The sequence below is a fragment of the Pseudophryne corroboree genome, chromosome 4, assembly GCF_028390025.1.
Source record: "Pseudophryne corroboree isolate aPseCor3 chromosome 4, aPseCor3.hap2, whole genome shotgun sequence".
Taxonomy (NCBI): domain Eukaryota; kingdom Metazoa; phylum Chordata; class Amphibia; order Anura; family Myobatrachidae; genus Pseudophryne; species Pseudophryne corroboree.
The window spans coordinates 103,585,222-103,601,026 of record NC_086447.1 but is presented as its reverse complement, the minus strand read 5'-3'; the positions used below and the strand labels follow the sequence as shown (position 1 = coordinate 103,601,026).

Genomic DNA, 15,805 nt, shown 5'->3' with positions numbered 1-15,805 from the left:
AGAAAAAAGAAAAAAGGGTAAAGAAAAGAAAAGAAGTATGACAACTATGGTCTTAAGTGAAGACAGGCTAACCTGTTGCTGGGTGCTATAGTCAAACAGCCCAACATTCGCTCCGGCAGAGTCCATCGGTAGCGGATTCCCGGGATAGTCAAACTGCAAAGAATCCAGTCCGACTTGTTCCATGCCATCCAGGTTCTGGCTTTCCGGGCTTCCAAACTCATCTGTCAGGGGCTTGTTGACCATGGAGTTTGAAAGCTGTCCTAGTCCCTCAGTAACATTCTGGTTCGGGCCAATTCTTTCTGCTATCTCTGTGGGAGAGGCTTGGCGGCTTCCTGGAGTACGGCTGTGTGGAGTGTCCAAGAAAATATATGATCAGGACTCATTACAATAAGATACATTGTTTGGGTGTGTCGATGTTAAGAGGCCAGAGAGATGCTGTTCTATGGATCCGGTCAGGATCCCTGCTGTCAAAAGACCGACGCCGGAATCCAGTCACTGATCAGAATGTCGGCGCCGACATCCCGAATAGGATCACAATGACGACAGCTGGGATCCCAATCGAGTGACTGCCGGGACATCGGGAGAGGTAAGCCAAGGGTGGGGGGTGTAGGAGCTTAGGTTTAGGTTGCAGAGGGAGGTTTAGGCTGCTTGAAGGGGGGGACGGGGTTTAGGATTAAGCACCCCCGCAGATGGTTAGGCTGCATTTTGGGTTGGGTTTAGGCTGCGAGGAGGAGGGATTAGGCACCACCAGGGAGAGTTAGGGTTAGGCTGCAGGGGGAGGGGGTTAGGGTTAGGCTGCAGGGGGAGGGGGTTAGGGTTAGGCTGCAGTAAGGAAGTGTTAGGGGGTGAGGTGTAGCTTGATTCCTGACCCCTGTTGTGATTCTAAACGGCGGGATGCCGTGGTCGGTATTCTGACCGCTGGCATCCCGCGCACCAACATTTCAGCCCCAACCCCTTTTCTACAGCATGAATAATTCATAAAAACAATACACATTTTTTCTGGGATATATCAGGGAATGACTCCTACAGAGATCACAGTGGAGGGAGACAGCAGCTCAAATCTTGCAGATTTTTTTTAATAAAAAACCAGAACAATGAAATGACAATACTAAATTAACGGAAAAAGGGTTCATGAAGACGACTAAGGGGGAGATATATCAGAGCTTGGAGAGAGAAAGTGCCAACCAATCAGCTCCTAACTATCATTTCACAGGCTGTATTTGAAAAATCAGAGGAGCCGATTGGTTGGTACTTTCTCTCTCTCTAAGATAACTGTCCCCCTAAATCCAGAGCTACACTTTAATTATGTATGTAATAGGGCAGCTGTATTGTGCACTGAACCAACCTTCATGAGAAACAACCCATTAACATTTAGCAGAGTCGCCCTTTAATCACAGTAATTATCTAGCCAAATCCCATTCCATAGGAATCAGTGGCTGTGTGGGTCTGGCGATCACACTAGTGACTTTGTAGCTCTGGCTGCCAGGATAGTGCTGTGATCAGAGTGAGAACATGCTGCAAGGAAACAATGAGACACACGGAACGCGTCACACCGTGATTAAAAAGCTCCAATTAGTCCGACGCAGCTTTCAAGAAAAAACAACTGTCCATTCCTATACGCCAAGGATTTTCCTGCTGCCTCCAACTGTCAGTGACGCTGCTCTTAGTTGTACGTGCAATCAATGCTAAACCAAGACAGTGATTTAGGGGTCTATTTACTAAGCCTTGAATTGGGATAAATATGCTGGAGATAAAGTACCAGCCAATCAGCTCCTGTCATTTGTCAAACACAGCCTGTGGCATGGCAGTTATGAGCCGATTGGCTGATACAGTTGCTAGAGATAAAGTATCCCCATCCAAGGCTTGGTAAATAGACCCCTAAATGACATATACTGTATAAGAGTCTTTCACCCTTACTTGAAATCTTTGCAGTCTGCGTCAATTCCATTAGGAAGTCCCCTGCCGTTCAGCTTGGAGACCTCGTCACCATCAGCAGAAATTAAATCCCACTTCTTTTCCTCTTCGAATGAAGGAGCTTTTCCTTTTTGCTCCCCTTTCTCTGGTCCATCTAATTCACAATCTCTAGCACCCTATATATAAATGAAATACATTGCCTTTATATGAGGAGCAGTAGGTTAGTGCAAGCTATTTACATATACACAAGTAATACTGAACTCATTCATCCTAATATATTAAAAATTACATTTCGTTTACATTGGACGACAGTAAGTAAAGAAGGGAAGTCTAGTTCCAGGAAGGGGGAGTTGAAATTCATATATCAAGTCCTTAATTAGTTACTACTACTAAACGCAAGCACACTCTACAGCAGGGCTGGCCAAACCGGTCCTCGAGATCTACCAACAGTTCATGTTTTCCAGGCCTCCTGGAGATCTCTAGAACGGTCAGTTGGGAATGAATGCAGCACATCTTAATTAGTAATGACTACACCTGTGCACCAGCTAGGTGGTCTGGAAAATGTGAACTGTTGGTAGATCTCGAGGACTGGTTTGGCCAGCCCTGCTCTACAGTATGAAATGGTGACTAACACAATTCCTAATCATATATGCAAATATATAAGCAACTGATCAAAGCTGAAGACATCAGATATAGTGTAGGGCAGGTCAGGGGCCCTGTCTGGAAGCTTATGGACTGATTGGCGATACATAAAATTGCTGATGGCTATAGCTTGGGTGGACACACACCGTATTAAATACCTTCCGAGACAATCCTAAAAACAGGTAAAATAAGTACTCTGAGAAAGAAGAGCAGATTTCAACATTCATGAGAACGCAACCCATGAATACACTATGGGGGTAATTCCAAGTTGATCGCAGCAGGAAATTTTTTAGCAGTTGGGCAAAACCATGTGCACAGCAGGGGAGGAAGATATAACATGTGCAGAGAGAGTTAGATTTGGGAGGGGTGTGTTCAATCTGCAATCTAATTTGCAGTGTAAAAATAAAGCAGCCAGTATTTACCCTGCACAGAAACAAAATAACCCACCCAAATCTAACTCTCTCTGCACATGTTATATCTGCCTCCCCTGCAGTGCACATGGTTTTGCCCAACTGCTAACAAAAATCCTGCTGCGATCAACTTGGAATTACCCCCTATGTACCAGTTACATTCTTCTGTGTTATGATACATGGGGCAGATGTATTAAGCCTGGAGAAGGGATAAAGCAGTGATAAGTGCAAGGTGATGATGCACCAGCCAATCAGCTCCTGTCATTTTTCAAATCCGCATATAGATTGGTAAATGCTCAATTAGCTTAGTGATATCATTCAGGTGCTCGAAAGGAAGGGGTATTTCTGAGCAAGAAAAAAAGCAATTGTTTCCCCAGCACACTGAATGGATAACAGTAACCAGATATAAATCCCACATGATAATAGAATTCAGAGATCTTCGTTACACATATTTGCGCAAATGTGTGGTTAAGCCCCAAAGCCGCATCAAGGCCTCTCTGTATATTTGGGGTCCCTAGCGCTATATCTAGGTGCAGGGTGTGGCACCCCAAAACACCAGAATGAGCCAGAAAGCACAGCATGACATACCAGTGTATGTGTTTTTCAAATCCGTAATGATTGGCTGGTGCGTTATCACCTTCCACTTATCACTGCTCTATCACTTCTCCAGGTTAATACATCTGCCCCATAGGCCCATATGTGTAATTATGTTGCATGATCCCAGTGCCGTAGCGCCCAGGCTGCTACTACAGTATGAAGCTTAAATACAATGATGGGCTGAATAGGGAAGAATGACGCCATGGAAGGCAGGCCAAGTGCTACACGCCTGTGCTTGTACCGCAAGTCATGCCACCACTGGATTTGGGAGGCTAAGCTTGCAGTCCCCTACACTGGACCACCAGGATTAGAGGACGGAGGCATCTCCCTCCCAGCACCACGGAGCTCTGGACCCCACAGATAAAGGCTGGAGCCACACAGCAAGCAGAGGGGTGTCCTAGATCCCCTAGGTAAGACATAGGTTTTAAATATTTGTCCATTAAATAAATTTTGAAACATTATTTTATATATTAGATTTAATGCAGTAGAACTTCATTTTACCGGTGCCAGACTTTATCTAACCGAGGTGCAGCACTTTACATCACATATTTAAAGAATACATGGTGAGGGGTTGCCGTGGAAGCTTTGTTATTTTACACCCCCTTAATGCACTTTCCCTCTGTGGCCCCGACCGTCCTCATCAGGTGCTGAGCCGGCCATTTTATTAAAGTCGGAAGCCGGACCCGGCCATGGGGCACATTTATTCTAATTAATTCGATTTGTCGGCCACTTACATAGGGTCCTTTCCGAAACCGTGGGTCAAGTTTATCTGCAGGCGACGAGCTCAGGACATACTCCACCATGCTGACTCCCAGGCCGCCACTCTCAGAGCGGGGAGACAGCACGGAGTTGGCATCGTGGTTTCCCTGAAAGCCGTGTCCGGGTCTCCTCTGTACCATGATTGGCTGGGACATGGAATGGTCTGCGAAACAAAAGAGGGGAGTAAAAACCAAAGTTCTAGAGCACTTTACACAAGTACAAAGCAGATCAAATCATCACAGGGAGTCACATTAGTTTCTCCTTAATTTACCCCTGAAGCAATAACATACTGTAAGAATAATACACAAGTCTGATTACAATAGTGTAACACACAAATCATGGTTTTTAGGCCCATACTGAGGAGTAAAACTCTTGCCACTAGGTGGCAGTATTGGACAGGACACAAGAACCACTTCCGTAAAAAAAAATTACCAAGGTGATCGGAAGCATGGACAGGGCGGAAGGAGAAATTCCAGCAATTAGATATCGATGTGGGCCACCAGCCAGGATGTAGCGGGCGACGACTGTAGCAGTTTGCAGGGAAATGTTCTTCCTCCGAGATTGTCATATAGAAAATCTGACCCACACTAGACAAAGGTCAGGCAGATAAGTAACTTGGACAGAGGCTTGTGTATCGGCCGGTAGAGACCGCATTGGTTGCTATGGCTGTTTGTTATAAAATCCCATACATTAGTCATTGGTATGTTGGCAAGATCCTGATAATGATCAGATCCAGAAGCCCTGAATAAGCCATGTATTACTAATGCGTGATAAATCTGGCATTTATTAACTCGCGACAGACGTGCAATAAAGCTGCAGCCCCACATATCATATGAGGAGTTGAGTGCGCTCATAGAATTACTAATATTTCATGTTCCTCTTTATTATATATTTAATATTTAACCCGTTTTTTTTTTTTTTTAAATATTGCTTAAAATACATAGTTTGTTGTTTCAACAACATTGCATGCTGATGATTTCTGTGGCCTGTTCCTTCCACAGGTATATTATAAGGCAATGATTGCAAAACTTTTCCACGATGCTACAAAACTGCACATGGTTTATTTCCTCAGTACACGCATTATAGCAAACAAAGCCGTAATCATGAACCCATTGTAAAACCATAAAACAACTTATACTTACGTGATGCTCCCCACGTGTTCTCCCGCCATTCATCCGGAAGGTACATCCCTTTCTGTCCATCCTTAGCCGGGTCGTCAGCCTCCCAAAACTTTTTGGCTGGTAAAAGCTTGTAAGAAAGGAGAGACCAACACATAATGTTGAATGACATCAGACATCTAAAAACCATCACTACAAGGATGTAGTAGTAGGTTAGGCGCCTAACCTTGCGCATCATTAACTTAAAATGAGGGGCAGGGGACGGATACTGCAAAAAATGGAGAGCAGGGAAGCGTGGTACATTACTTGGTATCCAGTTAATAGATCTACAGTAAAAAGATAGTCAAACGCAAATGGTCTACATGCGGAAGGTCAAAAGGTCAACAAGTTTCCCCCCCCAGCTTTTCATTATTAACCATCCACGTGGACTACTATTGGGAATAGCAACCTGATTTTGCTCGATACAAAAAAAAAACAAAACAAAAAAAAAAACTTGTGGACTATTTTCATGTTGACCTTTTCTACTGTCTATCTGCTCCATGTAGACCTTTTCACCGTCGACCTTTGACAGTCTTTTTTTTTTTTTTTTTTTTACTGTAGATCTATAGAACCACACCCCAATACTTGGCTTGGAGGGGGGTTAGAGAAAAACTTCTCAGTTTCCGGATGACTGGCCAGTCAATGTGTGACAGATCCACTTCAAGAACTTTTACCGCTTCTCCCCCATAATTGATTCTGGCAGTGCGCACAAGGTGACAGGGGCACATATCGGTGCCGCCATCTACAAGATAGCGCACCAATATGCGGGGGGATTGTATGAACAGTCAGAGGCTGCATTGGAGATCTTGCGATGCATTCTCACTGAGCCCGGCCAGGAGGGGAGACACAGCTCATCAGAACTAGGCTTCCCGCTTCACCTCGATAAAGAGCCATACACATGTACCCCTGAGCGAGTGCTGCACTCACCTCTCCCATTCCTCGAGATTCCAAAGCCAGAGCCTGGAAGTCATGATTCATGTCATCCGCAGACCTCACCTAGAAATGAGAAATACTGCTGTCATTCCATCCATACGGACTGCGCACAGCGGAATCACGCTCAGAACATAACACAACACAAGTATATATCTTCAGTGGACCCCAGCACTACATGCGGAATACCCAAAGGATGGCATGCGGGTCTCCGACAGATCAAGCTACGTACCGTGCAGCACAAGACTGTCCGAAGGTGAGGCATATGAGATTACTGCATTTATTGGGGTTTGTCATTTGCTTCGATGATTAATCATACGAAGTGTGTCATAGGGAGTTTTTATATGACGTAAGAGGGACAGTAGGTGACTTTGGAAGTTTGAGGTTAGAGGCATCTCACATTAAGGCGACAAACTAAAAGAGGACTGTGGGGGGAGATTTATCAAGCCTTCTAAAAAGAGTGGACAAAACAAGTTGCCCATAGCAACCAATTTCTACATATCATAAAGAATGTACTTTGTAAATGCCAGCTGGAAGTTGATTGGTTGCTCCAGGCAACTTCTTCCTTTGTCCACTTCTGCTCTCTTTAGAAAGCCATGTGATAATCACTACAGAACCATACACACTGTCACATGTGTGTGTGTGTGGTGTTCACTCTAGAATCCGGGCAGGGCAGGGCACCGGACCTAGAGGGGCACTAGCGTGCGTGGAAGCCGCGCGCACCGAAAAGGGGGGGCGGCCATGCAAAATAGTGGGTGGGGTCACTGCGGGTAATAAAAGTAGCCGGTTCAGCCCGCAGACGTAAAAAAAAGGGGGCGTGGGTGGCATCACTGTTGGGGGCGTGCCCAGCACCTACGGAGGTGCTGGGCTTCCCCCAAGCGCTCTCTCAGCGTGAATGGATACTGCAACACGATTCGAGGGCAGGAAGCGGGCGGCAGTTTTAGCAGGGCGCCGCAGAAAGGGCAGAGCGGGTTTTGCCCTTAAAAAAATCGGGCAGGGTGCGGCGCCCTGCTAAAACTGCCTAGCGTGATCACTAATATATATATATATATATATATATATATATATATATATATCTATCTCTCTCAATATATATATATATATATATATATATATATATATATATATATATATCTATATCGCTCAGTGTAACCGACAGCCTTCGGGATGACCACAATCTGACGGCTCTGTTACACTATGGGGGTCATTCCGAGTTGATTACTAGCTACATTTGTTCGCAGCGCTTAGGCTAAAAAAAGTCAGTTCTGCGCATGCGTATGCGGTGCAATGCGCACGCGTGACGTTCGGGCACAACAAACGATGCAGTCTTGCACAGGATATAGCGATGCATTTCAGTCGCACTGCTGGCCGCAGAGTGATTGACATGAAGTGGGCGTTTCTGGGTGGCAACTGACCGTTTTAAGGGAGTGTTTGTGAAAACGCAGGCATGCCAGGAAAAACGCAGGCGTGGCTGGGCAGGTTTGTGACGTCAAATCCAGAACTGAATAGTCTGAAGTGATCGCAAACGCTGAGTAGGTTTTGAGCTACTCTGAAACTATACAAAAAATGTTGTAGCCGCTCTGCGATACAACCGTTCGCACTTCTGCTAAGCTAAAATACACTCCCAGTGGGCGGCGGCATAGCTGCTAAAAACAGCTAGCGAGCGATCAGCTCGGAATGACCCCCTATATATGATTTTCTATTGATCCATTTCCAAACAAAAGTGCATATAAACTTCCTCTATAGAAGTGATTAAGCCAAAAACAAATGTAATCCATCACAGGTGAAAACCGCTTCCTACAACCACGAATAATAATAATGATAATAATAATAATAATTTCATTTGTTCTCGTTTAGGGTATTTGTTACAACATGACAAATTTCCATCAATCTATTCCCCGTGGACTAGAATACTGACAACACACTCTGCCCGGTAATAAATCATTCAAAAATCAACAGGTAACCCCAGTAGGATGTAAGTGGATGATTACTATCTGCCTGTGTGTGGTCCATCCATCTGGGAGGGCAGATCTCCTCTGATTGGGCCACTCAGATGTGATGTGGATTACACCACTCACATCAATGCACTATTAAAACAAACGCACAGCGCAGTAATACTGATTCACAGAGAAGAGTTTTTATGAGATGCCGCTGGAATCTATAGGAGAAGCTCAGTACATTTCTCTCTGCAGCTTGGTACCCAGGTGGCACAAGGTCACTTTTCCTCCTCAGTACAAGGGGATATGTGTTTTTCAAGGATAACATGAATCGCAGATTAAAGTGTCGCTCAGAAGCTCTAGGCACACTGTTATACTTTGCTATGTGTCTCAGGAAAAGATTGCAAAGGCAATCCGTGGCGATGTTATCTATGCTCATTTTTCCTCCCGCCCCACTGAGATGCATAGGAAAATGAGTAAAGACTGCATACCGGAATAACCAGCCATGGACGCAGTTGTACATTGCAGAGAACAGAACTGCCCCCATACTGTTTACCAGGGCAAGTGCATATTTAGATACATTTTAAGTTAACGATAACGCTACTCTCATTAAAGAATTAAAATATTAAATTTTAAAAATCCATTTGTTGACCACCCGTATTTGGTTGTATACAGAGTGATCACAGAGACATCAGATGTACAACATAAGCAGGAGATAAGTGTGTGAAAACTAACAGTCACCAATTACCTGACTATTTTTTTTTTTTTTACAGCCAATTAAATTACACGCCCCCCCCCGTTTTTTGTGTCCGAAAAATTTAAAATTTTCGGGCAAAATACGTAGGATCCGGTATAAACGTTTCAGGACCTATGTATTTTTGGGGCTGCAATCGCAAAAACGGGGCATTTATTGGGGATTTATTTCACCATCCTCAGGCAGGTGGAAAAAAAATAAGAATTTACTCACCGGTAATTCTATTTCTCGTAGTCCGTAGTGGATGCTGGGAACTCCGTAAGGACCATGGGGAATAGACGGGCTCCGCAGGACACTGGGCACTCTAAAAGAAAGATTAGGTACTATCTGGTGTGCACTGGCTCCTCCCTCTATGCCCCTCCTCCAGACCTCAGTTAAGGATACTGAGCCCGGAAGAGCTGACACAACAAGGAAAGGATTTGGAATCTAGGGTAAGACTCATACCAGCCACACCAATCACACTGTACAACTTGTGATAACCATACCCAGTTAACAGTATGAACAACAACTGAGCCTCAGTAACAGATGGCTCATAACAATAACCCTTTAGTTAAGCAATAACTATATACATGTATTGCAGAGAGTCCGCACTTGGGATGGGCGCCCAGCATCCACTACGGACTACGAGAAATAGAATTACCGGTGAGTAAATTCTTATTTTCTCTGACGTCCTAGTGGATGCTGGGAACTCCGTAAGGACCATGGGGATTATACCAAAGCTCCCAAACGGGCGGGAGAGTGCGGATGACTCTGCAGCACCGAATGAGCAAAGGCAAGGTCCTCCTCAGCCAGGGTATCAAACTTGTAGAACTTAGCAAATGTGTTTGAACCCGACCAAGTAGCAGCTCGGCAAAGCTGTAAAGCCAAGACCCCTCGGGCAGCCGCCCAAGAAGAGCCCACCTTCCTTGTGGAATGGGCTTTTACCGATTTAGGATGCGGTAACCCTGCCGCAGAATGAGTTTGCTGAATCGTGTTACAGATCCAGCGCGCAATAGTTTGCTTTGAAGCCGGAGCACCCAGTTTGTTGGATGCATGCAGGATAAACAGCGAGTCACGTTTCCTGACTCCAGCCGTCCTGGCTACATAGATTTTCAAAGCCCTGACTACGTCCAGCAACTTGGAAGCCTCCAAGTCCCGAGTAGCCGCAGGCACCACAATAGGTTGGTTCAAATGAAACGCTGATACCACCTTTGGGAGAAATTGGGGACGAGTCCTCAATTCTGCCCTGTCCATATGGAAGATCAGATACGGGCTTTTACATGACAAAGCCGCCAATTCTGACACACGCCTAGCTGAAGCCAAGGCCAACAGCATGACCACCTTCCACGTGAGATACTTTAGCTCCACGGTCTTAAGTGGCTCAAACCAGTGTGATTACAGGAAATCCAACACAACGTTAAGATCCCAAGGTGCCACTGGAGGCACAAAAGGGGGCTGAACATGCAGCACTCCCTTAACAAACGTCTGAACTTCAGGCAGTGAAGCCAGTTCTTTTTGAAAGAAAATAGATAGGGCCGAAATCTGGACCTTTATCGATCCTAATTTTAGGCCCATAGTCACTCTTGACTGTAGGAAGTGCAGGAATCGACCCAGCTGGAATTCCTCTGTAGGGGCCTTCCTGGCCTCACACCAAGCAACATATTTTCGCCATATACAGTGATAATGTTTTGCTGTCACGTCTTTCCTAGCCTTTATCAGCGTAGGAATAACTTCATCCGGAATGCCCTTTTCCGCTAGGATCCGGCGTTCAACCGTCATGCCGTCAAACGCAGCCGCGGTAAGTCTTGGAACAGACAGGGCCCCTGCTGTAACAGGTCCAGTCTGAGAGGCAGAGGCCATGGGTCCTCTGAGATCATTTCTTGTAGTTCTGGGTACCAAGTTCTTCTTGGCCAATCCGGAACGATGAGTATAGTTCTTACTCCTCTCTTACTATCCTCAGTACCTTGGGTATGAGAGGAAGAGGAGGGAACACATAAACCGACTGGTACACCCACGGTGTCACTAGAGCGTCCACAGCTATCGCCTGAGGGTCCCGTGACCTGGCGCAATATTTTTTTTTTCGCTTTTTGTTGAGGCGGGACGCCATCATGTCCACCTGTGGCAGTTCCCAACGGTTTACAATCTGTGTGAAGACTTCTGGATGAAGTCCCCACTCTCCCGGGTGGAGGTCGTGCCTGCTGAGGAAGTCTGCTTCCCAGTTGTCCACTCCCGGAATGAACACTGCTGACAGTGCTAGCACGTGATTCTCCGCCCATCGAAGAATCCTTGTGGCTTCTGCCATTGCCATCCTGCTTCTTGTGCCGCCCTGGCGGTTTACATGGGCGACCGCCGTGATGTTGTCTGACTTAATCAGTACAGATCGGTTTTGAAGCAGGGGCTCTGCTTGACTCAGGGCGTTGTAGATGGCCCTTAGTTCCAATATATTTATGTGTAGAGAAGTCTCCAGACTTGACCACTGTCCTTGGAAGTTTCTTCCCTGAGTGACTGCCCCCCATCCTCGGAGGCTTGCAACCGTGGTCACCAGGATCCAGTCCTGTATGCCGAACCTGCGTTCCTCGAGAAGATGAGCACTCTGCAGCCACCACAGCAGAGACACCCTGGCCCTTGGGGACAGGGTGATCAACCGATGCATCTGAAGATGCGATCCGGACCATTTGTTCAACAGATCCCACTGAAAGATCCTTGCATGGAACCTGCCGAAGGGAATTGCTTCGTAAGAAGCCACCATCTTTCCCAGGACTCGCGTGCAGTGATGCACCGACACCTGTTTTGGTTTCAGGAGGTCCCTGACCAGAGATGACAATTCCTGGGCCTTCTCCTCCGGGAGAAACACCTTCTTCTGTTCTGTGTCCAGAATCATTCCCAGGAAAAGCAGAAGCGTCGTAGGGATCAGCTGCGACTTTGGGATATTCAGAATCCAGCCGTGCTGTTGCAACACTTCCTGAGAGAGTGCTACGCTGACCAACAACTGCTCTTTGGACCTCGCCTTTATGAGGAGATCGTCCAAGTACAGGATAATTATAACTCCCTTTCTTCGAAGGAGTATCATCATTTTGGCCATTACCTTGGTAAATATTCTCAGAGCCGTGGAGAGACCAAACGGCAACGTCTGGAATTGGTAATGACAGTTCTGTACCACAAACCTGAGGTACTCCTGGTGAGGTGGGAAAATGGGGACATGCAAGTAAGCATCCTTGATGTCCAGCGACACCATAAAATCCCCCTCTTCCAGGCTTGCAATAACCGCCCTGAGCGATTCCATTTTGAACTTGAACTTCTTTATATAAGTGTTCAAGGATTTTAAATTCAGGATAGGTCTCACGAACCGTCCTGTTTCGGTACCACAAACATTGTGGAATAGTAACCCCTGCCCTGTTGAAGGAGGGGGACCTTGATTATCACCTGCTGGAGGTACAGCTTGAGAATTGCCGCCAGTACTACCTCCCTTTCCCTGGGAGCAGCTGGCAAGGCTGATTTGAGGTAACGGCGAGGGGGAGTCGCCTCGAACTCCAGCTTGTATCCCTGAGATACAATTTGTACAGCCCATAGATCCACTTGTGAGCGAACCCACTGGGTGTGAAGTTTCGGAGACGCGCCCCCACCGCACCTGCCTCCGCCTGTGGAGCCCCAACGTCATGCGGTGGACTTAGTGGAAGCAGGGGAGGATTTTTGTTCCTGGGAACTGGCTGCCTGGTGCAGCTTCTTTCCTCTACCCTTGCCTCTGGCCAGAAAGGATGCTCCTCTGACCCGCTTGCCTTTCTGAGGCCGAAAGGACTGCATTTGATAATACGGTGCTTTCTTAGGCTGTGAAGGAACCTGAGGCAAAAAAGACGACTTCCCAGCAGTTGCTGTGGATACGAGGTCCGAGAGACCGTCCCCAAATAGTTCCTCACCCTTATAAGGCAAAACCTTCATGTGTTTTTTAGAATCAGCTTCACCTGTCCACTGCCAAGTCCATAATACTCTCCTGGCAGAAATGGACATTGCATTAATTCTAGATGCCAGCAGGCAAATGTCCCTCTGTGCATCCCGCATATATAAGACGACGTCTTTTATATGTTCGATGGTTAGCAAAATAGTATCCCTGTCGAGGGAATCAATGTTGTCTGACAGGGAGGGGCGTGGCCTGGCTGTGATTGCGGGAGGTTGTGTAGTACTTGAGCTCCTGCCCTAGTAGCAGTTTTAACTGCTCAAACATCTGTTTATTTAGGAAATCGTTAGCTACCCTTTGTCCGCTCGGGCCCCCCCAGCGCTGAGTGAGGAGGTTGCGGAGCCGGCGGGTGCCTCCTGGACCCGTGCGGGTTGCGGCCTGCCCTGCCAGTTGGAGCCGGGACCTCGAGCCTGGAGCTGCCCCGGACCGGAAGAGCGGTGCCCTGCGACGGAGAGCCTCGCCGGAGCTATCTTCTTCATCCCTGGAGCCCCCACACTCCACTCCTCTCCTCGTCTCTGTGAACCTCTCCCCTGCTGGGCAGCTTTGTGCGGCGGTTCCCCGCGGGCCCGGCGTGTAGCTCCGTGGTGCAGGAGAGTGCGGCGCCGATCACGTGGTGCCGCTCCCGGGACCGGACGCGGCCGCCGCTGCTTCCTGCGCTCGCCGCACATCTTCTGAGGCCCCACTTAGGCTGCTGGGACACCCACCACTACCACCACCGAGTTTTTCCCGCAGGCTGGGGCTGCATGAGGCCGTAATACAGGCATTTGGAAACAGGAGCCTGGCGGCGCCATCTTTATTTCTGGAAAGGTGCCCACACTGAGAGACGCTGTCCTGTGGAGATTCACTGCCCTGCTAGCACCTCTAGTGTTGGTGACAGGTGCTGTTGGCACAGAATTCCAGCCACTTCACTAGTTGTATGAGATGAGTTAAACCTGACTACACACTCTTTGCCTGACATAGGGAACTGAAGCTCCCCCTTGTGGGTCCTTATTGAATCTCACCTCCCCTTCTGTCACACTTGCCTGTATTATAACGAAACAACTTGCCTACAAGTAGTCACCGCCATGTGACCATCATGTCCCCACCCCAACGGGAATAGATGCCTCCTCCAGCAGTCATGTAAGGCCGTCTCGAGGAGTGATGGCTGACACCTTCTGACACGTACTACCAACAAAACGACCACAGATCTGTCTCGCTGATTCTACAGTCTTCTGCTAGACCCGACACGATAACACAACCACTCCGACATGCCCGTAACCATGCTATCTGCCGTACGTACCCACCACTACACCTGACACTCTTCTACATGGTGGCGACGTAGTGCTCTGTGAATATCAGCCCCTAGCTTTGGGATATGGGACCGAGGGAGTGATCAAGGTGTGATCTGTGGCACTGAGCCGCCCAATACCCCTGCTCCAGCTCTTGTCGTGCAGGTTCCGACGCTCCTATCCCCTTCCTATTACCCATGAGTCGCAGGAAACGTAGGGGAGTGAAAACCTCTATTTGTCAGTCTGAAGTTACCCCCCCCGCTCAGACCTAAGGCGGTTTCTCAATCTCCGGAAAGATACAGATATGTCGACTCCATCGACGCCTTCCTCTCCTGTTCAATCCGAGAGGTCGGAGACGCAAGGCGAAACCAGGGTGACTCCACCAGATAGGAGCTCCGCTGGACAGCAAGATATGCAGAAAGTCCTCAACCTCTTACAGGCCTTGCCCACTAAGGCGGACTTCACATCTTTGGAAAGTAAACTTCGGGACGTGGTCCACTCTGAGGTGTCCTCACTTCGGTCCGAACTGACTCAGCTGGGCTCTCGTATCGAAACATTGGAGACTAGGGGAGAAGAATCCAACGCTTTTCACCACGCATTGGTGGATACCATCAGACTTCAAGCAGAAGAGATTCAGAGCCTGCACGACCATCTTGATGATATAGACAACAGGGGACGTAGGAACAACCTGCAAATGAGGGGCATCCCTGAAGACATACCACAGCAAAGCATCCCAGATGTCCTCAACAAGATTTTCGGTGCAGTCCTGGAAACCGACCCGAACGACCCCATTGTCTTCGACAGGGCACACAGGGCGCTGCGTCCCAGAGGCCTGCAGTCCGAACGACCAAGAGATATTATTTGCCGTCTTCACTACTATAGCCAAAAAGACGAGATAATTAGGAAACTCCGGAACGCCGGAGACCTAGACTTCAATGGCTCACCTATCCAGGTTTTCCAAGATCTTTCTCGTCACACCCTACAGTCTAGACGTCAATTAAAACCCTTAACTGATGCCCTCCGTAAAAGCAATATCAAATACAGATGGGGATTTCCTTTCAGCATTACAGCAACCAATGAAGGTCGGTTTGCCACGATTCGGACCCCTGAGGATGTCGCCCTCTTCTGCTCCACCCTATCTATTGACCCTGTGCAGGTCCCTGAGTGGCAATCCGTATGTTCGAGGATTCGCCCCCCCCAACCCCCCCGGGTTGACATACCTTTCCAAACAGTGGGATCTCCTTCAGCAGCACAGAAACGGAACCGCTCCCTTCCGTCCTCTTCATCTTCCTCCTCGGCTGCGAAGACCTGATCACCCCATCCTTAGAGTGGCAACTTTTTCTCACTACGCGGGATTGATTGGCACAAAGAGGACTGCTTCATTATGCCGTGACCCTATGGGAGGGGCCACTGCACCTCCATGAAGACTTCCTCCCTTGAGGCACCTTGCAGTCGAAGGGCGTGATGCCTCTCGGACCCCCGTCTCTATATTTGATAGTCCCATTA

The 15,805-nt window shown here is 47.7% G+C and overlaps 1 protein-coding gene across 3 annotated transcripts in view; it reads right to left on the bottom strand.

Annotated features, from left to right (window-relative positions):
- The window catches only part of PUM2 (pumilio RNA binding family member 2), a 143,275-nt gene that overhangs the window by 73,027 nt on the left and 54,443 nt on the right, over positions 1–15,805 (bottom strand). For all 3 annotated transcript variants that reach the window (XM_063915326.1, XM_063915328.1, XM_063915327.1), the window contains exons 3-7: positions 6,407–6,475; positions 5,465–5,570; positions 4,298–4,485; positions 1,918–2,090; positions 73–343 (exon numbers count right to left, since the gene is read on the bottom strand). In XM_063915326.1, coding sequence (XP_063771396.1) covers positions 73–343; positions 1,918–2,090; positions 4,298–4,485; positions 5,465–5,570; positions 6,407–6,475 — 807 coding nt within the window. The remainder of the gene's footprint in view (positions 1–72; positions 344–1,917; positions 2,091–4,297; positions 4,486–5,464; positions 5,571–6,406; positions 6,476–15,805) is intronic.